Below are 25,461 nucleotides of genomic sequence, written 5' to 3'. Positions count from 1 at the left end.
GTTCCCTCTAGTTCCTTTTATTTGTGGTTCACCCACCGTCCTTTACGAGAAAGGGGGTGACTCAGGGAGGTTCTATAAATACCATCATACCTGGGGACCAAAGGCGCCCTTCAACCTTTGAGCTTAGCACGTTCAGGCTGAAGAGTGACGATGGGAAGTGGTGTACATCTTTGTGGTGTAGGATACCGTCACAGCCGCAGCCGTCCATCCAAGAAACGTATAGTCAATTCCATGTTTGTAGAACACGAAAGATGGGATCAAAAGCTGACGGGGATTCAAACTTCTATTACATCATAACCTCAGCTGTTCCTTGTTTTGTTCCAGGGTCAAACGATGACAGCTCGTCACAACACGAACATGTCAGTGCAGATTCATTGCGTATTGGTGTTACACACCCTTGGATTCATTACACCTATGAGTTATTTATTCTCCAAGGTGACCCCAAACTATTGTTTGATCATAACTGTGCCTATTTGTAATCTCTCAATAAACGTGACTTCCTTCGCCAAGTATCACTGCTTGATAAACCTCGTGGAGCTTCTCTCCATTGCTTTTGATAGACTCAGTCGTTGAACTAAGCAATCAAAAGTCCGTATCACCAACCATGTTCCCGACTATGTAATAAGTACAATTGACACGAATCTGCAATCTCAAAGTCAGTCGGCATTCATCGGTAGTTGAAAGATACATACATCCTCGTCGGAACCCATTGGTTTTTGAATCCATCAATAAAGCAGCCTACAAGAACATACTGAGCCGTATTTGATGGCTAAGGTATAAATTGTCCGTATGGACGGATAAGAGAACGGTTAACGCAAAACGAAGGGACACACGATGGTGGCCTCCACAAAGACTGTTTACTCTCTTCCAAGGAAAATCACCCATATTGAGCGTCGGTACTCACACAGGTTGGACCTCGTTATGTGGCAACGTTGGATTCAGTGGGTTTGAACCACGCTGGGCCCGACGTTGTTGTCGGCTTTTGCATGCAAGCGCGTATCCTGGTTCATTAGCTTTTCGCCATTCGATGTACGCTTCATATTTCTGTTGCTGGATTGGGTCAGGAAACATCGGTTTTGAAACGGGAGGTGGACAAGCTGAATATTCACTGCTTCCCAGTGTTGGATTGTAAGGCAATTGAGGAGTTGCATTGATACCCATCAAAGGGTTAGGTGCAACCGCGCATGACTGAAAAGGAAGATTTGCTGTAGGCAGATTGAGTTGGTTTCCGAAACTGGTGATTGGCAGCCGTTTACCAATTGGTGTTACCAATCCAAGGCTAGATAGCAATCCAGGGGGAGCGGTATTCTGTATTGGGTTCTGATATGCGCCGAATGAAAAAGGGTCATTCGAAAATGGCAACATGTTTGAGGTGAGGTCAAACCCCACTGGGCCTTGCACTCCGAAAGGAATCCAACTAGCCTCTGGGCTTAGGTTTCCTTTCTGACTTGTGTCGAGGCAGTCTGGCTTCATGGGGGGCATATGATGATTCAAACTTGTCGAGACCACCTCAACAGGCTGGTTGACGAGGCATTCACTTTCCTCGCTGCTATTTTCCAAGCCTATCTGCTGGAAGAATTCCTGGCCCGATGTGCCGTACTTTTCTGAGCTCGTTGATTCCCTTGCGAAGCTTTTGAACGATAGAAACTCTCTTGCTCTAGGGTTCAACCCAGAGTTGAGAGAGTCTCTATCCATACAAACCCCAGAGTCTTGAGACCACTCTTTCTTTTTGGGATAGGTAGTGTAAGCCGAGACGATTTCGGGATCTTGACTGACATCTTTGCGCTGTTGTGGCACTTTGTACGGCTTCTCTGAGAGCTCTGGCTGAAAATGACGTTCTTCTGCGGGAGTTGCGCCTGAAGGTCGAGTTTCTAGCCCGCGATCTTGCCGAAGTTTTTTAAGAAGCCTTTTGAACTCCTCGTTTCGCCGTTCAGTTTCTTTTTTCAATCTTTTTGTGTCCAACGTTTCGTTTTTGTTGGTCGTGGTTCCATTGAGCTTCTGTAAAATCTTCTTCCAAGCCTCATGTTTACGGTTAAGCTGATATTTTGTCCCTGAGTTACCAGATACAAAATATGGAAGTGCTGTAGTCTTCTCTTGTGATTCGTCGATCCTGTTACCAACATTGGCGACTGCTGGGTCTTGAAAAACGGCCTCTCTGGCTTTCTCAATGTTATCGGCTCCAGAGCTTCTCAGCGCCTGGTACTTCGCTTCGCTTGATTCATGATGAGAATAGTTGGATTCTGTTCGGTATCCTTCATCTGTTGTCTCGTCAGATGTTTTCCATCGCGGTAGTCTTCCACGCGTGGGCTGTATGCGAGCAACAGGGTAGGCTTTCCCATCCTCCATGACGACTTGACCAGCACCAGCTTGTGAAAAATCTTCCCCGGGGACCAGTGGAGTCAATTTCAGCATCCTGATGTTTTCGGGGGCATTGAAAAGTTCAGAGTCCCTCAGCAGGATGCATAATCCATGGGCGCCGTATCCCGGGTTCTTATTCACGACCGTATGCATGTTATGTCGATCCATGCTTGGTTGATCTTTGCCGGTACGTGGCATATTTCTGCTGCCAACTTCGGAGCTGTCAAGAATGGATTGCAAGTGACTGCCACTGTCGATAAAGTTCCAAGAACTGGGTCTTCCAATTTTGCTGTGTGTGCCAGCATCATTGTCTGTATGGGACTGAAAGCCTTCACCACTGCCTGTTGTGTACCAATCCGTGCTGGTTCCTGTCGTAGCCACCGAGTCGTAGGAGCTATAATTGTCACGACGGCGACGCCAATCTGGGTTGTTCATCGCCTCAGCAAACTTCGAACCCGTATTGTGTTCCCCTGAATGCTCCTTGCGTGACAAAGGTGGTGCAGAGTGTATTTCAACGTATGATCCATCCGTGCTTGTTAGATCGGTGGAGAAGGCACTACGGGCCATTCGACTTTGGGCCCTCTTGTCGGAATTCATGGCGGGAATCTCAGCTCGTGCGAACCAATGCGAGATGTGAAATGCAGTACACGCCTGATCGGATGCCGTTGCAGATAAACGATTGGTGTATCCTTTCGATACACGGCTGTGATCTCGGATTGATCTTGTTAAGTAAAGTAGCTTGGCTTACTCTTGTATGAGCTGTGTGAATATGAAGTAAGGTCTCTTGATTGTCTGTGGTATGGCCGAGCTGCTTCGTATCGTCACTTCGATACAGCACGCCAAGGGTACGTAACTCTCAATCACGGGTAGAGAGAGCCCAAATAGATAGTCGCAATGAGATTTGCTTAAGTCACAAGTAAGTACTACGATGCAGCAAGGTAGTTAGACAGCCCACCTCGATGGTGATAGGCTGGACTATGAGCTACCCCAGGGAAGACTTACTCGAGGCGGATACCAACCATGCAGCCAAAACGTGGAAAAAGTCAAAAGGCCAAGAGGTCGTGGGCGCTTGGAAGAGAAAAGTTGGAACGACCGGAAGGAGGCCGTGCAAAGTTTGGATGATGATCGCTGACAAGTGAACTCGCTTCTATAAAGGCAGTGTTGCTCTAGACGAGATGCCTTAATGCTGCGTGTAGCGGGATAGATAGTCCAAAAAAGAAGCAATCTGTTGCTAACGAAGGCCAAGATGTGATGGTGTTGATAGAAAAGGACAGACGAGAGACAACCTCAGTTGGTGGTAGTGATCATCTGGAGTGAGCGGGAAAGTGCGCGTGGGGGCAAGGTTGGGAGTTGGGAAGGAGCTGTGCGAGTGAACCACGATGCCTAGGAGTCTCATTCCTTCCCTAGAGCACTGCATTAGGGAATAGACTCGAAGAAGGTGCAATTAATGAAGAACTGGAATCATATGATTTAGGCAGAGGAACAGAAACTGAGATCACAAATAACATAAGGCTAAACAGGTATCCAATCAATACGAATACAAAAAGACTCCAAGCCAAGGTATTAAAAAGAACATGAAAGGCGACTGCTTCAGAAATGACTGATTTCCAGATATCAACTTGTATGTCATTCTCATCAGATATGATTTTATCCCTGGTACTGCTGTCCGCCCATAAAGGCAGCAAACGCCCTCTAGTATATTGTCAGTAACGAAAAACAGAGCGAATAGGGACAGAAGTACTTACAGAGTTTCTAGTCTGTATATAAACAGTTCCAGGACCCGTGAACTTGCAGACCAAACCTTCTGCAGCGGCAATTCCCGAGATGATACCTCCCGAGGCAACACGCTCCATGACGTACTTGCAATTCCATGCGATCAAATGGCCGTTATCTACAATATATTTTTCGTTTTCGACAAGCTGTTGAGTGTCAGTATATAATACAGCAGCGCTACGGTGATAGAAACCCTACCGTCTTCTTGATGATGGCACCAAAACTCGATACCCAGAGCAGTCCTGTGCCGCTGATCTTGTAAACCCACAGGCCTTCGCCACTGAACATAGCTTTTCCAAGTCCTTGTCGCTTGAAATCCTTGACAACGCCCTGTGTCGAAGCAAGGAATGCATCTTGGCCTACTGACCAGGTCTCATTGCCTGCGAGACGCATAGTAGTGATATCGCCAAGACTGTGTGGCGCGAGAAGTATCTCGCCAGGACCAACATACGTTGAACTTGTCAAGTCGGCACCAGTGATCATCTTCTTCATGCTGAATTTCAGCTGTCCCTTCAGCGTGACGGTAGGAGACATGGCGATCAATGCGCCTGGCTTGCCGGACATTGGGCAGCCCATCGCTAACTGTATGGTGAGGATAGTGTTGGTGTCGCGATGGCTGATACGGTAGCTGCCTCCATTGAATGTTCCGATGTCATCAGACGTGGCCTCGGCACCAACAAAGTGACCCGATTGAGGTGCACCAGAAACAGTCATCGCTACCGCACCCCCAGCAGCTTGTTGCTGTGGCTGCTGCTGCTGCTCCAACTCCTGCTTTGGCTTCTCAATTGGGTACGAATCATTGTGTTGAGGAGACACTGGCGCTGGAGGTGGTGCAAAATGTTGTTGAGTAGACTGAGGTGTAGCTACCGGAGGCGTCGACACAGGGGGTGTTGGTGCGGGGGGAGTTGCTGCAGGCCTCATGGCCAAGTTGTTCTGTTGACCGGGCACAGGATACTGAGTCTGTGCAGGCGGTGGGGTTGCTTGAGGCTGGTTGAACTGGAAGTGTTGCTGGTACGCTGGTGCCGACATGGGAGGAGGAGGGTAGTTTCCTTGAGATGAACTATGAGAATGGTTCCTAATCTGAGGAGAAGGAGTCGCCTGCTGCTGGGGAGGCGCCGGATAGTGAACCGGCGTAGGCTGGTGAGGAACCTGAGGAGATGGTGTATGCTGAGGAGGAGGAGGATAGTTCATGGCCTGTCCAGCCTGTGGTGGAGATTGAGGTTGAGGCGGAGGAGGATAGAATTGTGTTTGGTTCGCTGGAGGAGAGGTCGGCGGCGGCGCATATTGGCGATGTTGCTGTTGCTGTTGAGGAGCTGCCCAGACATATGATGGTTAGAGGTCATGATAAGACGAAAGTTGTATGAGAGGTTTTGCGAACCTGGTGAGCTTTGTGCCGCGCCGGGCGGAGCTATTGAGGTGTCATGATCAGTTTGGTTGTCATGATGAACAAGCAGATGGTGGAACTTACGAGGATAATAGTGGCTCGCCATGACTTTGCAACAACTTCTGTTTAGAGATTCGACAAAAGAGGAATTTCGGTTATTCGAGACAAAGATGAAGATGAAAAAGGAGAAATAAAAAAAGATGAGACCCTGAAGGAGCTCTCTCCAGGATAGCTCCAAGCTGCTGCTACTCTACCTCTTTAGCCGCCCGTAACATGTGCCAAGCTAAGAACAGCCCCGCACAAGATGCTGCGTTTTCACTGCCACGATACTTGAACTAAGAAGTTTTATATTGGAGATTTAAAGACGAGGAAAATTGCACATAATTCGCCAAAATTACAAAGAGCTACAGTTGCCGCTGCTCATACTCTTCCGCGTCATCTCGGCATTTCCTTTGTCTCATCAAACAACAGCGAAACTGGCCGCATCACCAGAGACCAAGTTCCCGTCCTTGCCGAATAGCTGCAACACAAGCTGCAGAACAAGCATTGGATAGTTTATCCAATTCTACCTCATGCCCAATCAGTGAACACATTCAAGTCATCGAACCCTGCTCATTGAGTTCTTTGGTTGGGTTGACAGTTGTAAGCGCCCACGCGGGGCATCGTCGTGGGCGCTTAACTGCCATCTCGGCGAGCTTATTGGCCTGTTGGGATTCGAAGGAGGCAAATTAATCCACGTCTTTCTCCCCAATTAGTGAACAGAATCAATTGTTACGAATTGATAGGCACATAGTAGTCAAAGTCCTTCATGTGTCTAGCTCAAGACAAATAACCTGGAGGCCTGAGGCTCTGAGCTTTTGGATGCCACCCCGTGCAAAGATGTCCTGTCTTTCGTGGCTTGGTATGAATGGTGATCATCTGTTTACCTCTCTCAACGCCAACTCGCGTTACCCAAGGTACCTTCATTCCATTCCACCGCCAATGTCTTGGCATTACTCAAGCTATGGTCATGGTCATTCCCAATGTCAAGGATACGGCGGTTTCAGCTCCTGTACATCTTAAAGTTTATATAGATAATCAGGTATTCCCAGCTGTAAAGCCGCTCTTATTCGTACACCCTTCGCCATTACAACATGTGTAACTACGTGGCAATTTAGATTCGGCCTCGGGCTGAGAGGTGTCTATCTTGTCACCAATGATTCAAGATCCGTCCCTCAAGAACGCTGGTCCCAAGCCATGGAAGTTGTCTGGTCGTACGTGCTGCAGGCTGCAGCATAACGGGGGCCACTTACATAAGAGAGAGATTTGCTGATCATGGCACCCTCTCCATCTTGATATGTAATCTGACAAGGCTGGGAAGCTCATGAAGTCATCCTGAACTTAATCGTGGATATACTGACCCGCTTGCTAGATCTGACAAAGCACCCATGTTGAAATGCCCTCAGATCGGCGTCGTGAAAGCGCATACACCAGCGGTGCCAAGGCGATGTGCATGCTTCTGACGTTGATGTGCGGCTTCGTTATCCGGGAATACCACCAGCCGGTGGTGGTATCTTCGTTTAAGATCTATAATACGACAATACATATGGATCTAGTTATCAAGGTTTGACTTTCAACTCACCCACAACGGTCTGTCTTTGAGGGGCGATTGACTTTCACGATGGGTCGAACAAATTCACGGGTCCATATTGAGATTATCCTGCATGAATGCCACTGTAGATTTTCTGGTCGTTCCGGTCCGCGCGGCTTTGATCCCCGGGACAGCCTCCCTGTTTTTTTTTTTTTTTAAGTTGAAGAAAGCCACCGGAAGATCTATCCGTTGTGGCAGGTGATTCGGAAAACTCGAAGGGTCTTTCTTTTCCAGGCCGAGTCACAGGAGCTGGTCAGACGTTTCCCAAGAGCCAGGTTCTCATGTTGAGCAAAAGAGTTCGTCGTTTGGCCGTTAACCCTTGTACGCTTCTTGACCTTCCAACCGTTGGATTTCATAGACATGGTTGTAACATTTTCATGAAAGACGAATACGGCATTTCTTGGACTTACGAAATGCCAAATACAGATTCGAGGCGTGCTTGGCGCTTATTTAGAGTTCAACCAACTTATTACTGTGAACACAAGTATAGGGTCAGCAAGGCAAGCCCTCTGGGGAGACACTGTCCCTTGTCAGCCCAACTGGCAGTTTGATAACCGAAGACAAGACGCCACTTGTTTGAGAGCCTGATATAGAGTATGGTAGCAGCTGAATATGCAGGTTCGCCCGAGTGGCACGCGGACGCCTCGTGGGCTGAAATACCTTGTGCCAGGGTAGATATGTAATTGCTAACTTAGAATGTCAGTAGAATGTCGTAAGTAAACCAACTGGAGCAGAGCGACTAACTACAGACTAATAAGATCGCCCGACCACATTACGGATCTGTCAATGTATTTACAACTAGCCCCTAGCTTCATAGGAGCATCACACCAAGCATAATCTAAGCGCAGAAGCCATGCAACTTCTATGAGATAGGTAATGTGAGGTCTAGCAGGTATAGTGCTTTACTATATCGATTTGATATGCTTGTCTCCATAGACTAGCCATAACTCCTTTTGACAGTAGCCGTTGTCCATATTGCAGAGGGGTATGATTCAATGCTTAAGAAATTATACGTCAGAGGCAGCATTGTGCTTCAGAGCAATGGCAATCAGTCGAGCGTGACGTTGCGGTCACACTTGACTCGGCTGGACCACAAGCTCCGAATTGTCTTAATAAAGCAATGTGGCTCTCTCGCATAGCAAGCGACAATATGACATGTCACACTAGCGGGTAGCCGGTGAGGCTCACCCAGAAACACCAGTCTCTCAAGGTAGTGCGTCTGGACCAAAGAAACCTGGGGGCTTGGGGGCCTGCCCTACGAATAGAGCATCACTGTGCTAGTCCGAGGATGCTGTACAATAACCGTTGGCATCCTGGCCCGTGCTAGGTCGAGAGGCATCTGGCTTGATCGAGATGCTGTGTTGGAGCAGGCGCTTTTTGATAAAAGCCACGCTTGCCACGATCCCAGTGATGGTTTTCATTGTCTGTAATTTCAAGCTGGCCTAATAAAACCTGGCTAGTGGTTCGCCCGTTGCACCTCTCATGGCGTACTTGCGCCCGCCATAGGCTAAAGGTTGCACGCCTTGTAGCGTTTACGTCGATTGAGTGGAATACTGTTGGGACACGGTAGGGCAGACAAGACATCAAGCAGTGGTGATCAGCGGGTTAACAGTGGATCGTATCTCTACAAGGAGAGTTTTAAAAAGGAGATTAGCTCAAGCAGACAATACCAAAGCTCGATCTTAACTCTTGGCTGTCATTCCCGGCACCCTTGTTGGCCTAGTTCGAATATGTTGAGTTGTAGCTCTCAAGCTAGAGTCGGGTACGATCTGTAAGGGATTAAAAACGAAACAAGACCTCTGGATAACCAGGTAGTTGTTGATTTTGGGTTTATTTGGTGGTAGTTTGCTCATCAGAGTGGAGTCATGTTATGTTGTAAAAGATTGTACCTGATCCTTCTTCAAGGAACAAATGTTTTGTTAGCCTTCACATGCCTTTTATCCAATGGGAATGCTGAAGGCATGGCAGTGTGAGTAGCTTTTGCCAACAATAAACCTCGACCTCGAGGCACGTGTATTGACTCTGGTCAGGAACGATGTAAGCCGGGTACTTACTGTACCTGCCCTGGTTAAGCGTACCTGCACCTGCACCTGCACCTGCACCTGCACCTGCACCTGCACCTGCACCAGCACCTGGAACGAGGCCTAGGCCCTCATAATCCGGAGACATATCAGCACAAAGAAAATGGCATAAAACTAGCCTTTTGCGGATTCCCTTTAAGCATACTTTGCATCCAACACAAAGAAGGCCACGCTATGGTGCAGGATACCTTGTTGGCCAATGGCCAATTCTTCAAGTCGTTGCCATCCCGCAACCCGACACCTTGGGTCGGAAACTGACCATCTCGATCTTGGAATCGTCTACTAATAAAGGGTCATCCGAAGTGAGGCTTACGTGTTGGCTACAATAAAATGCATTGCACAACGTGCACTCCGATACCAGAATCGTGTCTCTGGGCCCTCTTTGTAGACCGTTCCAGGCGTTGAAGCCGTGGTGTTGGTTTACACAAAAGACGGGTCTCTGGGTCCAAACGATACGCTCTAGACCTTTCAGTTGCAAAAAGATAGCATGCAGGGGATTCTCCATAGAAATGAGAAATCTCTTGCTTGATCAGTAATTAATCACTATTACTGGTAGATGTTGTTCCGAGTGTCAGATATAGGAGACAAAGGGGACAGAGCAAAAGTTCTAGTCAGCATGGAGACAGTCGACATGGACTTGATTTCGAACCAAGTGGCGCAATGATATGCATCAAGGCAGCCATATTGGACTCACAATGCAATGCCATGATGTCGTTGAGAGGGCTCGCTCGCTGCAATCGTAGCTGGCTGCCAAGATCAGTACAGATCCAAACCAGTCGGAGCTCCGTCATAGAATTATGATATGTCGCCTTGTAGGGGTAGGCGAACCGGATATTATGGGATTTAGTTTCAATGATACTCTGTACTTGTCGGCGTACTGGGAAAGTCCTGGCAGGCAAAGATTACGAGCGAGGCCAAGCCTTCCACGACTCGATAACCATGGCTCAAACTTTCAAGATTTGCAAAGAAAATCCCACGAGTAGTTGTGCTGGAGCTCCTCATAAACCTCCTGACTCGTTAATCAATCGTGGAACCAATCTTTGTTACCGAGACATGGAGGTTTGGGGACTTCGGACGAGCAACTTACAAGAGTTTAGCGCTCCATGTTAGACCCGGAGACAGGCCAGGCTACCCCTAGAAGTCCGACGCCCAGTGACGCGAAGGAGTTAGAGTGGCCGTACTACAGTAGTTTCAGGTATCAAATTAACTGTAAGTGCACCGAACACAAGTAGTCAGTGATTGGGGATCTAGGTTAGCTGACCATAGGATGGGGATCCTCCAAAGTTTTGAGGCTATTTTGGCTTTAAACAAGAGGCGTGTCGAACGAAGGGCGGAAGTCTGCAGATCCGATCTTCTGTGGAGGTATAGCCGACACAGAGAAAAGATGCGATTGGACGTAAACACAAGATTTAGCACCTGTCCACGGCTCACTGCCCTACGGGGGTGATCTAGGGGATCTAGCGGGGGCTTCGTTGCTAGTGTCTGACAGGCAGTCAGAGACCTACGGAGTAGAGATGGTTTCTTTCGTTTGAATACTTTCCTGCCTTGGACTCAGTACAAGTTTTTGGTCATGGCAGGCATCGAAGCAAAGCATTCCAAAAGAGATGACTGGGGTCCATGCAAACGGGACCTTGCATCGGATCACGGGCTTGTACCTAAAGAGGATGCATTATTATTTCAAGACAAGAAACATGATTTGAACGTGTACGATTGAATTGCCAGAATCAATCAATCATCCCAACACCACAAGACAAGACAAGACAGGGGGCCTGTCTACATGTGCAGATGTGGCACTATGATTCGAATATGAGCGAAACACCGACCCTTTGAAGGTGAAGGGGTCTCATTGTCAGTGTGGCTTACGTAGATACATACATACTTTGCTTCGTCTGCTTATTCACGAAACGTAGAGTAATATTAACTAGGAACAATAAGAGACGGGATTTAAATCTCCCCCAAGGTCGTTTCCCGCGTGGTAGTGTAGACGCTGATGCCAGTCAGTGGTCTATCCTTGAGCCGAGAAATGTCGAGTCATCGGTAATTATCCAAGTTTAACTAATAACGGCCAGCTGAACTTGAGTTCAGGGGGGTTCAAATTGAAGGGGACCTCGAGGAAGCTGAAATGGTTCAACAAAGATGAGATCTGCAGTGGAAAGGCAAAGTCCACTACTACTGACTGACATCCCGACAGACTGGGCTGTGGTATTACCGAAGCGACGATTCCTCTGTGATGCAAGGGCTGTTTTGATTTGATTTGAGTCAAGAGGCGTGTGTGGAAATAAGAAAGAAATAAAAAGAGTTAGCTTAGACTAGACTCAAGTCACCCTTGCAAACCTGGGATGGAAGCGACATGGGCTGATGTGCATTGCATTCATCCATGTAACCTGCCAAGGAGCTACACATTCGTAGATGAACCAATAAACAAGCATCAACAGGACACAGTTCCACTTGCACCACAACTTTGGACCACCCTTGGACACGCTGTCGGGTTTAGAGACCCGGCTCTCGGTACAAACACTGCATCCAAAAGGCCCCAGAAGGGGGCTTGATTGCTCCGGCAGGACGGGACGCCTTCAGAGGAGAAAGCATCAGCATCAGCATCAGAGACAAGACCCAGTCTAGCCCAGCCCAGCCCAGCCCAGCCCAGCCCAGCTCAGGCCATAGTAAAACAGAAACAAAGAAATACCAGCCCTTGCTTCTTCTCTTTATGGGCGGTGTAAAAAAGCAAGGAACGGTAACACTACTCTATACTACGTTAGCAGAAAAAATAAAGGCCTACCATCCTGTCGGATTATCAAGCTCGATATGTCCTAGATAGCCTATAGCACCAAAACTACCTGTTACTATTACTACTCGGCGTTCCTCTTACCACTAAACCTAACGATGCTAGTGCCTACCACCACCAGACTCTACCTGCCTCCTACTCCACCCCAGTAATGAAGCGGCGTCAACGCCTGGTTCTTCTTCCACCTTAGTTAGCGCAACGCGGATGCCTTCATATTACTTAGGTCGACCTGTTCGCCCCTGCTCTTTCCTGATTGTTTCTATCTTTGCTTCTACCTCTATTCCCATCTCTACCAACCATTCATCATTCACCGTCTCCATTTTTCTTCAATCAATCATTCAACCACTCTATCTCTATCTCTTTCAACCTTGATGGGGCAGGTCATCTCCAGCCTTTAGCTCGAGCCATGTGCGAGCCTCACACAGCACGTCACCAGAGAGATACAGAGGCAACACCACAACAAGATATCACTGCGTCCACTTCCATCACAGACACAACCATGTCCGAAAAAGCGACATCGACCCATTCGCCATTATCACCACCAGGCTCACCCTCAACCAAGACAATCCAGCCTCAATCAATTGATGTCCTTGCATCTCAACTCGGCAGCTCATCTTTAAGTCAATACAACCACGACAATCATACTCTTTCAACAGTAAACATACCGGAATCTGCTCTCTCCCCTATCTCGTTGCCTGACGGCGATGTCGTCAACGTCTCCTCAATGCTCTCTCAGTACCCCAGGTCAATGGAGATTGATGTCGACCGTGACAGCAACATGGCGGCATTACAAAACAACTCCACCCCAGAGAAACAGACAATCCCCGCGACCTCTATAAATACGCCTTTCACTCCCCTTCCGCCTATCGCCGTCGATCCCACTGCGCTTGCCGAAGTCCCAGCAAATACCGTAACTTCAATGTACACACCCAATGCTTTTGGTGGCTTCGAAGTAGATGAAGGATACTGCGAAGATGATGACGACTTCTCGTGGCTTCCATCAGTAGCGTCGCTAAGAGCGGCTAGTACGCCAGATGGGGTTAAGAAGCGTTATGACTTGGGTTATAGGAGATCAGTTGATGCTGCAAGTCGCTGCCGCAACACCATACACAGTGTCCCACGGATGCGACGGCGTGATAAGAAGAGGAGCAAACATTCTCAATCGGCCGCAGGGTCTTTGCGGTCACGCTCCGATTCCCAAGCATCGTCAATGGTTGCGGCACAATAGAGCATTTCTGCATTGCCTTAGTCACTGGCGTTTTTGGTGCACGCTGGCGGCATGGCCGATACTCTCGACCCGCTTAGAAGGGCTGGTCTACGACACGGCGGCGTTAACATTCTATGAGCATTTACATGAGCGAGGCATCCGCCCTTTCGGGACATAACCATGGATGATCGGGCTGCGGCGTTTTTTTTTCCTTCCATATTTTCTTCAAATGTATTGAGATTTAGACTGGTTGGTTTGGTCGTTTGTTTATTACTTTTTGGGAGTTTCACAGCTTGGCGTATGGGAATCACGACAAGGAGCATATTTTGTTTTATCAAGGATCATGTACAAAGGCGTTTGAACTCGGGTATGCTTGGAAGACAGAACTAGCATGAGGGCGTCTCACGACAGGAGAATCCCTGGTCAGGGTTCAAGGGTTCAAGGGTCTCGGCTAGGAAGCCGGGATGACCACACATTACACTGCATCGATTGTGCGACCGAAGGTCAGTGTGTTAGTATTAGTATCATCTCGTATTTTAGCAGAGCATCACACAACGTTGAGTCTTGATGATGGACACTGGCGACATCTCCAGAATGGCAATGGAATGAATACAACAAAGATACGGAAAGTCACGCAAAACATCAAGCAAGTATCATGTGAAAGAGTTCAATCCCAAGTGGCGACGGCATAGAAGCAGTATATTTTTACTCTGTCAAGTCAAGAATGACGGTTGTATAGAGAAGAGAAAATAGGTGTAGACGGCTCGATTTTACTAAGTCCCTTTTTCGGGGTGACTCGTAAACTTTATCGGGACACACGGCTGGTTGATTTGAAGCCATCACGAACCGGGCCGGGCGGGTTATCCATTGACAAATCAATCAAGTGATCATGTCCAACATTCTTGAGATAAAAAGCCGGCAATGGCGCCTTGATTTCATCCAAAATCCTGTTTACTCTCGTCCTCTTTTTTTATGTCATCACACCATACCCACATATCCCGTCAGTCCATCCACCATCACATCGTACGACCCGTCCATAGATGAATAGGCTAGCTATTATGATGTGTAGTATTTATCAATTTCCAGTAAAGCCTAGTCAATAGCGAAAAGCTTCAGACTCGAAAAAGAAAGGTTTCATCGGCCAAGATGGTCTGGGCACGTAAAGAGCAAAAGAGAGAAAAAACGATGTGGATAACGGCGAATACCAAATTCAAATTCAGGTAATTTAATGAGGCCTCATGACAAAGTGAATCTGGACGGGATAACAAAGTGAAGAGATTTTCATTGTTTACTATGAGTCGTTGATGAGGCGATGAGAATAAGACATTTAAATGGTGAAGAAACAGAACAAGAACATTCTTGATATGAGACAAGTTTACTATTTCAATTGTTTTTAATTGAGTACCTAGATACAGTTTGTATGCGGGTCGATCGGAGTATACGGGATCTCAGTTAGTTACTGTCGCAATGTGACTTTCTTTTCCCAAGTGGAGAGATATGGAGATGGAGATGGGGGGCCGGGACTGTCAGATCTGGATGATCTTTCCCCCAGTCTAGGCCCCTGTATAAGCATGCAATGCAACCATTTTGGCTGCCGGCTGCAAGGTACAGGACAGGGTCCCTAAGATCCAGGGCAGGCACAGGGCATTTGAATGAGGTCAGGGCCCGATGCAACTGTAAGTAGGTACCCGTCGTCCACTCAGTAAAAACCTTGAGCTCCATCTATCATCTGTGATGGGATCATTCACGGTTGTGATGCGCAAAGTGATGCAATACCAACAACCAAGATCTTCACTTAGACGTCATCATGTCAATCATTTACTCATCAATCTCTCCTGTCAATCACTGCAAGCTCTGTGAGATCTTCAGGCAAACGCTCGCTCTTCACCAACCAGGCCCAACTCAAAGCCCCTCCCCTCCCTCCTTTCAAGCCATATCTCTCAACTCAACTCAACTCTCGGCTGCTCATCAAATCAAACGCTCCCATACAAAGTGCAAACTTCCAAGAGAAAACTACCCACCCTGGGCTAACGTAGGTACACCCGTAAACTCTACCTTAGCCCGCCCCCAGCGCCTCTGCCTCTCTACCTCTAGTCCCAAGTGGCTTCGGCCATCTAGAGCATCACCACCTGTCCGATGTCAGGGGGTGTCCAGGTCCAGGTCCAGGTCCAAGTCCAATGCCCAGTGTTGCTTGATACATAACTCTTTGTTCAAAGTTGTCAAAAATAACCACTGAAAACCCTGTCATATTCTCCATCTTCATCTTCTAGATATAGAACCATTTGCTTGTAATCAATCAGCATTTGTCGCACAAAGGGATCGTCCTTTTTTTATTCCTATCTAGAATGGACAAAGGGAGGGGGGTCAAATCATCGGTTCATGACACGAGAGCCATTCTCAATGGAATGCTCCTTCATAGCGCCGTGCATTCCTCCCGTTGTCGCACTCAAACTGCTTCGCCCAAGTCACAACGCAACGCAACGCAGGTTAGAACAGATCAGAACAGCGCAACGGTCTCGTTGCTGAGCCAGAATGAATTTGTAGTCCTCTCAACTCGCCAATCTTGCTTCATGTTGCCGTCGTGTCCGTCAAATTCGCTGTTAGTAAAGTCATCAAAGACCAGACCGTCCTTGTTTTCACCCTCGTCGTGTCTCGCCCGTTCCTCTGGTGCCCGTTACTGGCTTGTCCGTTGCTCCATTGACTTGACTTTGACCATCTCCACGCCTTGCCAGGTCTCGTTCGCTTACCGGCCGAGTCTCTTGTTGCTCGTCTTGAACTTTGTTTTGCTGCCTCTGACTGGCTCCAGCCTATCGCCTCTCTTCTCGCTATCACTCAAAGGCCCAAGGCTCCTTCATCTTGTTCCCTCCGCTGCCATTCTTTTGGCTCTCATTTCATTCATGCCATCAACTTCCACTTCAACTTCGACATCTTCGTCGCCTTCATTAACATTCTCAGCAAGCCCACGGTGACTCGCTTGGCTGACCACGCCTCCATTGCCACCTTACTCAACTTCACCCAGTGTAGCCGAACAACAGTGCAATATACCAATGGCATCCTGGACGTTGCCCTATCGGGTCGAGGCTGTCGACCGCGACCCGGGCTTCTACTGGCAGGAAATCGAAGACGGACAGCATAACGATGGATCAGCCGACTTCTTTGGCCAGTTTATCAACTTTGACAGCGAAATCTCATCCTCCATGGCCGATGGACTCATACTTGGCCACCCTTCCGAGTCTACCGCGTCTGCCTCGTCGGGCGTTTCGACAACTGAAGACGAGTTTGACTTATTTTCTTGTAGCTCTCAAGTCGACACGACAGTCCCCTCTCAGCCTGGATCATCAGTCGCACCCGGCGCAATGCATGATGTTGACCCGCGTAGTCTCGCACTCGCGAACAGCAGTGGGCTGATTGTAGAGAAGCATTCCATGGCACCCCGGGTCTCTATGTCGGACCCAGAACTGCCTCGAGTTGATGGTATCTCACTTCAGTCTTCTCCTGGCAGACGGGTACCTGTTTCGCAACCATCATCACCGACACCTCCCAACACCATGACTAGGAAATCCAACAAATTCGTCGAAGCACTCTCATCAACGATTCGAAAAGCCAGTAAACTCCGAAAGCCCAGAAAGCCCATCGCTATAGACCGTCCGGGATCTCCGACCATGGATAACCCCCCTCGTGCGTTGAGACTTCAGCATCACGAGTATAATGGAAACGACGCATTCCCTCCGTCGCCAACATGCGGACCGGATAGCACTAACTTTGTTCACGGGTTTTGCGACGATCCCTTTGATGAAATCCCTCAGCAGCATCCTAACAACAACCTCCGTTTCTTAAACACCAACGGTATTCACACACCAGCAGAGTCTCCGGGAGTTAAGGTTGAGCCTGGCATGTACCAACCTGAGATGGCAGGACAAGTCCCTCAACCAGCTTGGCAGCATCAGCAACACCCGCACGCACACCCGCATTCCCATCCTCACCACTCACAAACACATGCCCACCCTCACCCTCATCCCTATCAACAAGCAGTTGCTGGTCATCCTCACCAACAGCCTGTCGCGGTTGTGGGTTCGGCACCCGAAACTTGGCCAGGACATGAGTACATGGCTCAGAATGCTCACCAAAGTGGATGGTGGGATCTGAATCTCCTTAATCAGAATGGCGAGTATGTTGTCGTTGACCCCCAACAACAAAAGAACGCCAACCTCAACCTTGCCATGCATGCCCAGCACGCCGAGTTGCCATACGAATATCAAGTTCACGATCCCAACACGGCAGGCCTCATGATTCACATGCCACAACCGCGCAACGCTTCTGCGCCTGCTCATGACCTCGCGCTCAACGCTCAAACCTACCTTCCGCCGCCACCCATCCCACCAACCACGGAGCGACACCGCCCGCCACGAGCGCCGTCGTCTGGAGCTCGACACTTGTCGTGCTCTCCAATCCGAAAGACTCGGCAGCCATCAATTCCGCCAACGCCTACCACGGCGCACTCACGCCACAGCTCCAACGGGTCTGTTGCATCGGCCCGCAGCGCCTCGGGTCGGGGTATGGTACCTGGGACTCCCACTGCCATGCGCAAACAACGACGATCCCGGGACTCCAGCGGCGGCAGCGTAGGCGACATCGGCTTCGTCAACTTCACTCCTAGTGATGGAGGTCTCCTCATGACAGGTGTTGCGCCGAGCGGTAGTTCCAAGACCAAGGCGCGACGAGAACGTGAGGCGATGGAACGAAGGCGACGATTGAGCGAAGCAGCCATGAAAGCGGTACAAGCAGCAGGGGGCGACGTCGACAAGCTAATGGAACAGGGTTTTGCCTTTTAACCCTTCAATCTTTTCTTACTTTCGGTTCCTGGTTCCTGCATAAGAAGACGTATGTGGCTACCGGGACTTCCCGCCATGATTTTCAATCTGCGACTTCGCATTTCATATGGAAAATCAGCAACAAAGATTCAATGATGCAAGATGAAGTTCAAATGAGGGGAAAGAAATGTGCAGTACTCGAGTGGCACGTGGAAAACTCCAAAGTGGCAGGCGCAAAGGTTCAGGTGGTGGTGAAGTGAGACAATCTCCAACCGAGCTAAGAATCGACGGCGTTGAAAAGGGGACCACACTTACACCACATCTCACCTCACCACACACCACATCACGACAACAAACATATCACCAATTGGGCGACAAATTTTCTTTTTCCTCCTCTGTCAAATTCCTATTATTGCAAGACGACGACGGCGTTTACAAAAATATTCTTTTCACTCTCTTTCTCTCTTAACCTTATTTTTCGGAGCCTTTGTGCGCTACCTCTCTTCTTTCAAAACCAACCCTTCCCTCAATCTATTTATTCCCTTTGTTCCCATCTTTTTCCATTTCCCAACTACTACGGCAAACTGCCCAGAGACATCATTGGTCTCTTGACTTTCTCAATGTTCATCTCTCTATCTCTGTCTGTTCCCTATATACCATTCTTGCTGTATCATTAGTCATACCACAAGACCCATCACACGGTCTTGATTTTTTCTTCATCTTTATATCTCAAAGCCTCTCGTTTCAAAACACAAAGCCTTGTTGTTTTCCTGAGTCATGGAGTAATCGTTGTGTTTGTCAAGGAAGGATGGGAGTGGACGGCGGCTGGGTATTCGGTGTTTCCCCTCTCAAGATCCCGGCTGTTGCGAAGAGGATGTCAATAGGAATGGGTGGCGGGTATCCTATTGCTGCAAAGGCTGGTTTGGCAACGCAGCCAAGTAGGTAGATTCAGGCTTCAAAAGTGAATTATTCTCCATGGCCGACCTGGAGATCACAATCGCTTAAAGACCTTTTCCATAGACACAATAAACAAACTTACACACAAGAAACTATCCCTCGTAGCCACCAGATCTCATAAACAAACACCATCATTCAAGAAATATTTCCAATAGAGTATGCATGTAGTTATTTTAATCTTGTTTTTTATTTGGGTAACAACGGTGAGAGACAACATGTCCCATTGCCACGACTTGTTCAAGTTGTAGCATGATTCCCGGATATCGGATATAAACTGGTCGCTGAGTCACCTCAGTTCAGTAAAAAAAGAAAAAGCACATTCCTCATCCCTTCCCAATACTGTTTATATATACAAAGCAAACACTCGTAAGAGTACTAGGATTTCGATAATCGCCAACGCCAAGTCTCGTTGCAGACACCATCGTCATGCTTCCGACAAAAGAACCATCCAAGAAAAAGGGAAAACAAACAAAGAAATAAAGCACGATCTTAGCGTGGGTAATGTTAATTACTGGCTGCGAGCCCAGAGCTCACTCGCGTCATCCACAGCAGAAATCCTGAGGGCTTTGTCTGCTGGGCCAGCCTCGCATAGACCAAGCTGCGTGAAATGCAAAGTCTACCCCCTTAAGAATAGTCTAGGTATAAGCTCTCATGAGATAAAATAAAAAGGTAAATTCCTCTAGAGTTAAATCAATTAGTGCTCGTAACCAGCACCTCGCTGCCAAGGACTGAAGAAGAGTTAGTCAGAGTCATGTAGTGTAGAATGATTTGCAAAAGCTTACCTGGCATTGTTTTGTGACCTGTAACCGCCAGGGCTATTGTTGTCTGCCGACCTTTGTTGAGACAGGTTTGAGTTTGACTGCTGATAAGGATTTGGTGATGCGGTACGGAAGGGGCTTGATGGTCGCCCATCAGCGGGGAAGAGTGGCATGGCCGGGTTCACAGGAGAGCGAGGAGGTGCGTCGCCCCTTTGGAACGATGCTTGAGACTGGTTGTTAGCCTCAGCTCGTCTCGCCAAGCTCTCGGATGAAACTGAGTCCTCTTCGTCCAGGTCGAGATGCTTGTTGTAGCCAGACTTGTCACCTCGAGCAGTGGCTGCAAGAGCATCGAGCTCGGTGGTAGCGTTGACCTGAGTCTGTGACTTCATGAAAGACGCACGGTCGTCGGCCATAAACTGGTATCGAGCATCGGGGTTCTTGCGGAAGAACACCAAAGCGGTCGAGACAATAAGCATAAGAAGCAGGATAAGAGCAAATGAGGCGTTCAAAACGAACAGAACCACACCGACAACACCAACAACAATCTTAGGTAGGCCAAAGACATTAGAGAAGATAAGAAGGAAAATAGCGTTTATGAAGTTGATGGCAGCAATGGCGATGTTGAATGAGTTGGTGGGCTTGTCCATCCAAGGTCGGAGAACAGAAGCGGCGATCAAGAAACCGACTTCAATAATGATAAAGCCAACAGCCTGTGTGATATCGCTCTTCTGAGCCAAACCTACAAACATGGCCTTGACCAAAGTGTAGATAAGGACAGGAACGATGAAGTAGTAGGCAGAGGCTCGGAACTGAACGTAGAGGAAACCCCACTTGTTAAGAGCTTGAGGATCAGAGAACAGAATGTAAGCAGGGTTTCGGTGCATGGCAACAGAGCGGCGAGCGATGCGGATGACCTTGCTGGCGCCCCAGCCGAGGGTGAATGCCATTCCGAGGATGAAAAAAACAGCAAGGACAACCTCAGCAGGTGAATCCTGCTGAGTAAACTCCCACAAGCAAAGGATGGCCATCTGAGGGAAACCGATGAGGGTCAAACGGAAGAGGATACCCTTAAGGACGGTAAGCCAGCCGTTGCGGAACTCGAGGAACTTGTCCTGGGCCATCCACCTCTGACGGGCGCAGAGCTCGCAGATACCCTTGAATAAGAGAATGGCTAGGCAGGTGATAACTACAAAAATGCAGAAGAAAGTAAGGCCTGTCATGAACAAGTTGGTGGTTTCGATTCTGGACTTGAAGGCAACTCGCTGAATACCGTACACAACATAAGTTCCGTCCTCGGTCTGGATGTTGGCACGCTTGGCAAGAGCACCTGCGGCATTGCCGATAGGCTCAGTGATACCTCGGGGCATCATTGCAGCACTGCGCTTGAAGAGGTCGATGCTGGTGGAAGCAAGATCCAAGCTTCGCTTCTGTACTTGCACTGAGACCTGGCGGACATTGTAAAGAATTGACTCGGGTGTACCACCAGTTGCTCGCTGGTACCAGGTGAAAATGTCCTGCATAAAGCCAACGCGAATAATACCCATAGACCACTGGAAATCTTGTGTCCACGACGAGACAATTGGGGGAAGTCCGACACTGGTGAGTCCGAGAATAGCTTGAGCCTGGAAGTAACCAAACAGGGAGAGCGAGTTAGAAGCAACATGGGCAGCCGTGTTCGCGTGGCCAACGCCGGAAACGATGGCAGAAGAAATCAGACCAAGACCAGCAATGATGGCGGTAGCCCACTTGACACCCTTGAGATCAACTGTCTTTCCGTTGGAGAAATCGGCCTCGACACATGCAACACTCTCACCAGTATCCGACATGTTGACGTAAACACGAACAGTGGCATCAAGATCGGGAATGTTGTAGGCGATTCCAGGCACTTGAGCCAGATTATCTTTGCCTACAGGCAGATTAAATTTGAAGGGAATCTTTCCAGAAACCATAGGACATAGACCAGCAAGGTTAATTGAGCATGGATCGACAGTCTGCTGGAGGAACTGGTATCCATAAGCCGAGAGTCGAATGTCGAATTTGACTTTGCCTTGGATAGACGACGTTGCCACGGCCTTGACGTAGGCGGAACCGTTGTTTGGTGTCAAAGCGACGTTGAAAAGTGTGGCTTTGAATCCGTTGTCCTTTTGGCAACTGTTGAGGGAGTTGGAGTAGAGAATCTTCTCACCCGAGACGGGCGATGCCAGAGCAGCCACCGAGGCGATGACCGCCAATGGCTTCATGATGCAAGACCACATCGTGACGACCACTATTTCCAGGAGTTGCGATTATTATGGCCAGCGATCGAGTCGGAACGTTCGGTCGGAAGATGGTTGTCGTTGTTTGTGCGAACCAGCCAGTTCTTAAACAGTCGAAACTATGCGAATCCGAAGGCGGTTAATCAACTAACAGTCGGCGAAAGCGGTAGCCGTTGGCTTTTAGAGTGCGTGAGGTTATTCTTTGAATAGACTTTTGGTTTGATGGCAAGCGAGTGAGACCACGGAAATTGGCGAATTACGAACGGAATAAGGCGAAAGAAGAGACAAAGAAAGAAGTAAAAAATGTTTAATAGCGAAAGGTCGAGGCGAGAATCGTCTCAGCGACGAGGCGTGACTGGTATAAGCAGCTTTGGTCGTCTCGTCGTCGTCAAATGAGTTTGGCTTCTGCCGTTGTCGCGGATGATGAATGAAATGGGTTTGTTGTGTGGGGGGGAGTCGGGAGGGAAAAGGAAGACCAGCGGCTGCAGACTAAGGGAGGGAAGGAGTGGAAAGAAGTCTAAGGTAAGGGAAGGTTAGAAGGAAGGCAAGGGAAGGAGCCAAAGGGAGGGATGGGGAACCTGAACCTGGTAACAGTGGAGGAAGCAGGTACAACTTAAAATGGTGGAGGGGCCATATTAACAGTAAGTACCTAGGTGAGTAGTAAATTGATCCAATGCACGCGCGGTTCGGTGCCAGCCCAGCCCAGCCCAAGCCCACGGTGGGTTTGTCGCTGTCCACTCACTGAACTTGGAGGGAAACAAGGGGGCGGGTGGTCACTCTCACGGGTGCGAACGCGGTGAAGCGGGGACTAGAGTGACAATAATAGGTTTAGTTTAGACTTGGGTTTGCGTGTGATAGGGGAGTCATGAATTATGCGGACGTGCTTTGTCTCTTGCCTTTCAAGACATTTCTTTCTAATGTTTCTGAGAGACAGAGAAAGAGTTCTTTTTTTTTTTTTTTTGCTTCTAGTGAGTACAGAATGCTGCAACCACAAGGGTAACAATTCAAGGCAATGCGAGGCACAGTAAGCGCAAATACGGTGCTGATGGAGTTTTATCGCCTACACAATTCGCTATTTCGTATATCATGGATGTACCGTGGGTAGCCTGTGCTTCCGTAGATTAAAACCTGGAGGCTGTGCAGGTACCTGGAATGTAGCCAAGTTCTGGGCCAAGTGCAAGTCAATGACACGGATGCTTGGCCAGACATGGGGTGACGATCTCGTATCGACTCTAACAGCATGTACTTTGTGGGCACCTCAGCGGCGACAACCCCTGGACGACGATGTCCTAATTTTGCTACCCTTCCGTGTATATCGCATACAGAGTACGAAGGCCTGGAAGGATGGGACATGGGAAAGGATGTCTCGGGCTGTTCACAACACACATCATCTAGTGAGTCGAAATCCGAGGATTACGATTTACGTTGCAAGAGTCCCATTGTTTACTGTAGATCTTGGCACAAGCTTGTACAACAGTTCTGGAGTGCCGATGCAGATCAGCAAAGAGGCTGGCTGTTGGCAAGTCTGCAGAGTGACAGCGACATAGAAAAAAAAACGAAAAGAAAAAAAAAACAAGGAAGGCCGGGACTTTTCAAGGCATCATTCACACATTGATTGATCTGAGGCACAAATAGACGATTTTGGCGGTGGGAAACAACAACATTCCCGGTTTTGGTGGTTTTACCTGCAGTAGTGTTGCCAGACTTTATGTCAACGACTTAATAAAGAGGTCGCGTGGTTGGTCCATACAGTATTTGCATGATGGCGCCAATCAAGCCGGCCAAAAGCCAAGACCTGGGCAACAACAGACGGTACTTTGATTATATTGCAACAATACCAAGGGAAACAAATAACAAACTCTATTTACAACGAAAGGCAGACAAGTGTTGTGCATCACGATGCTGTCCGGATGTTACGTCCCGTTGCCATCTCGCATTGTCACGTCACAGGTCGTGACTTGTTTAATTTAATTAATCGAGGCTTGCACTGCCCCCTTCTCCTTCTCTGACCTCCTCTAGTTATCACTTAGACTCTCTGGGCTTTATTTGGCTGCTGACTCTGTAACGCTGCCGAAGTCCGAATCCAAAAGGGGTGGCCCTTGCTTAGGTCCATCCATTTCAGGTCTGTCGAGCTTATTAGACTAGACTACCGTCAGGCCACCAAAAGACGAGACGACGATGGATTCTCTCAAAGCAACAACACGTAGGAATGAATTGCGATAGGCAAAGAAAAGAGGCTGTGTTACCAAAGTACTCTCACATCGTGTCTTGGTTATTCTTGGACAATTTCTTGGACGTCCTTGGTATCTCAAAGCAAACGCAATACGAAGTCACCGGCTGTGCTACTCTCGGCATGCCCGCTAGGTTCAACAAGACGAAAAATCTTGCATGAATCTAGTAATGTGCTCACTATAACACAATGGGGAATGTTATCAATAGACACTTTGAAACAGAAAAGAGTTGTTGTACTTGGTTTGCTTTACATGAATCGCTCACTACCAAGCTCAAGATGAATCAATCAATCAACACAAGCTAAGTACAGCATTTTGAGTTGTCGATAGACTTTGAGAGATCTAATCTCCATGATGATGCCAAGACTCGCGTTCTTCTCTTCGTCCACTTCACACTCCGCTACTATGGAGTACCCAAGCTCACTTGCATCGGTGATTCGACATTGACAGCCAACATCCCTGGCGGCGAGTAACAGAGACAAAGAAATGGTTCTTCATTACAATAATTCGCTTCGGATGATATTATACTATAACTATGGCTTGATGTTTGCCGGAATATACCTCGAAAAAGTAAAGCTGCCGCGACTCCCGTTCTATTTCTAGCCCCAAAACAACAATTGAGTTTCAACTCCAACTGTCACCGCCGCACATCGACCAACTCTTATTAACTAACCCGTCGTAGGAAGTTTCACAAACAATATTCATCCTCCTCCTCCCATTGGACATCTCTCTCGATCTCTTGACATTCCTGATCTCCAACATCCCCGACCCCTCACAGCCTCGATATTCAGGGGCATGCATTCCAACAGCCAATAGCACTTCACTTTGCATCGTAAGCGCGTAAGGACACGCGCACACAGAGAGATTAAAGCACATCAAGGGGGGGCTGATCTCACCTCTAGAAGTGAAAAAAAAGGCGGATGTAGTCCACTAGAGAAAAATGTCAGAGGCATTGTGACTGGACAATTGATACACATCTCAAACATAAGCGTCAAATGCCATCGAGCGGAGTATGGACGCGTCAACTCGAAACCCACCAAGTAGAAACTTTACTGAGTATGATCGACGGGTCCCTTCTCCATCCACATTCATGGCTTTTGTTGCTAGCACGTGTCAGAGACGAGAGCAAGCGAACTGTTTGAAATCGTTGCCATTCCGGTTCATCATCTTCCGAGTCTCATTTCACGTTTCGCTCGTCGCATACCTCACAAGAGGCCGACTCCCTCACGTT

At 48.3% G+C, this 25,461-nt stretch overlaps 5 protein-coding genes across 5 annotated transcripts; 2 read left to right on the top strand and 3 right to left on the bottom strand.

The window, feature by feature from the left end:
* Window positions 1-483: 483 nt before the first annotated feature.
* EDB82DRAFT_542908 (uncharacterized protein) lies at window positions 484-2,955 on the bottom strand (the record flags this gene model as incomplete). The annotated part of the gene is made up of 7 exons (XM_065609365.1): window positions 484-550; window positions 600-642; window positions 693-738; window positions 907-2,647; window positions 2,681-2,780; window positions 2,814-2,838; window positions 2,875-2,955. 7 exons carry the CDS (start codon window positions 2,953-2,955, stop codon window positions 484-486), a joined length of 2,103 nt encoding a protein of 700 aa, XP_065465357.1.
* Window positions 2,956-3,812: 857 nt separating this feature from the next.
* EDB82DRAFT_483554 (tryptophan RNA-binding attenuator protein-like domain-containing protein) lies at window positions 3,813-5,881 on the bottom strand. The gene is made up of 5 exons (XM_025731813.2): window positions 5,600-5,881; window positions 5,510-5,539; window positions 4,330-5,444; window positions 4,104-4,277; window positions 3,813-4,050 (listed from the first exon to the last, which is right to left on the bottom strand). The coding sequence occupies exons 1-5, from the start codon at window positions 5,619-5,621 to the stop codon at window positions 4,006-4,008; spliced, it is 1,386 nt and encodes a 461-aa protein (XP_025590801.1). The 5' UTR covers window positions 5,622-5,881; the 3' UTR covers window positions 3,813-4,005.
* A 6,409-nt stretch (window positions 5,882-12,290) lies between these two features.
* Window positions 12,291-13,248, top strand: EDB82DRAFT_14810 (uncharacterized protein). The gene has a single exon (XM_065607067.1). It carries the CDS (start codon window positions 12,418-12,420, stop codon window positions 13,237-13,239), a length of 822 nt encoding a protein of 273 aa, XP_065465356.1. The 5' UTR covers window positions 12,291-12,417; the 3' UTR covers window positions 13,240-13,248.
* A 2,611-nt stretch (window positions 13,249-15,859) lies between these two features.
* EDB82DRAFT_14788 (uncharacterized protein) lies at window positions 15,860-18,133 on the top strand. The gene has a single exon (XM_025731817.2). The coding sequence runs from the start codon at window positions 16,266-16,268 to the stop codon at window positions 18,048-18,050; it is 1,785 nt and encodes a 594-aa protein (XP_025590805.1). The 5' UTR covers window positions 15,860-16,265; the 3' UTR covers window positions 18,051-18,133.
* Window positions 18,134-19,680: 1,547 nt separating this feature from the next.
* On the bottom strand, window positions 19,681-21,999 carry EDB82DRAFT_470200 (uncharacterized protein; the record flags this gene model as incomplete). Its single annotated transcript, XM_025731818.2, has 2 exons — window positions 19,681-19,714; window positions 19,769-21,999. 2 exons carry the CDS (start codon window positions 21,997-21,999, stop codon window positions 19,681-19,683), a joined length of 2,265 nt encoding a protein of 754 aa, XP_025590806.2.
* Window positions 22,000-25,461: the final 3,462 nt, after the last annotated feature.

This window comes from Fusarium venenatum (assembly GCF_020744135.1).
Source record: "Fusarium venenatum strain MPI-CAGE-CH-0201 chromosome Unknown EDB82scaffold_1, whole genome shotgun sequence".
NCBI lineage: Eukaryota > Fungi > Ascomycota > Sordariomycetes > Hypocreales > Nectriaceae > Fusarium > Fusarium venenatum.
The sequence above is the reverse complement of the archived record's forward strand: the minus strand, read 5'-3'. Positions and strand labels throughout refer to the sequence as shown.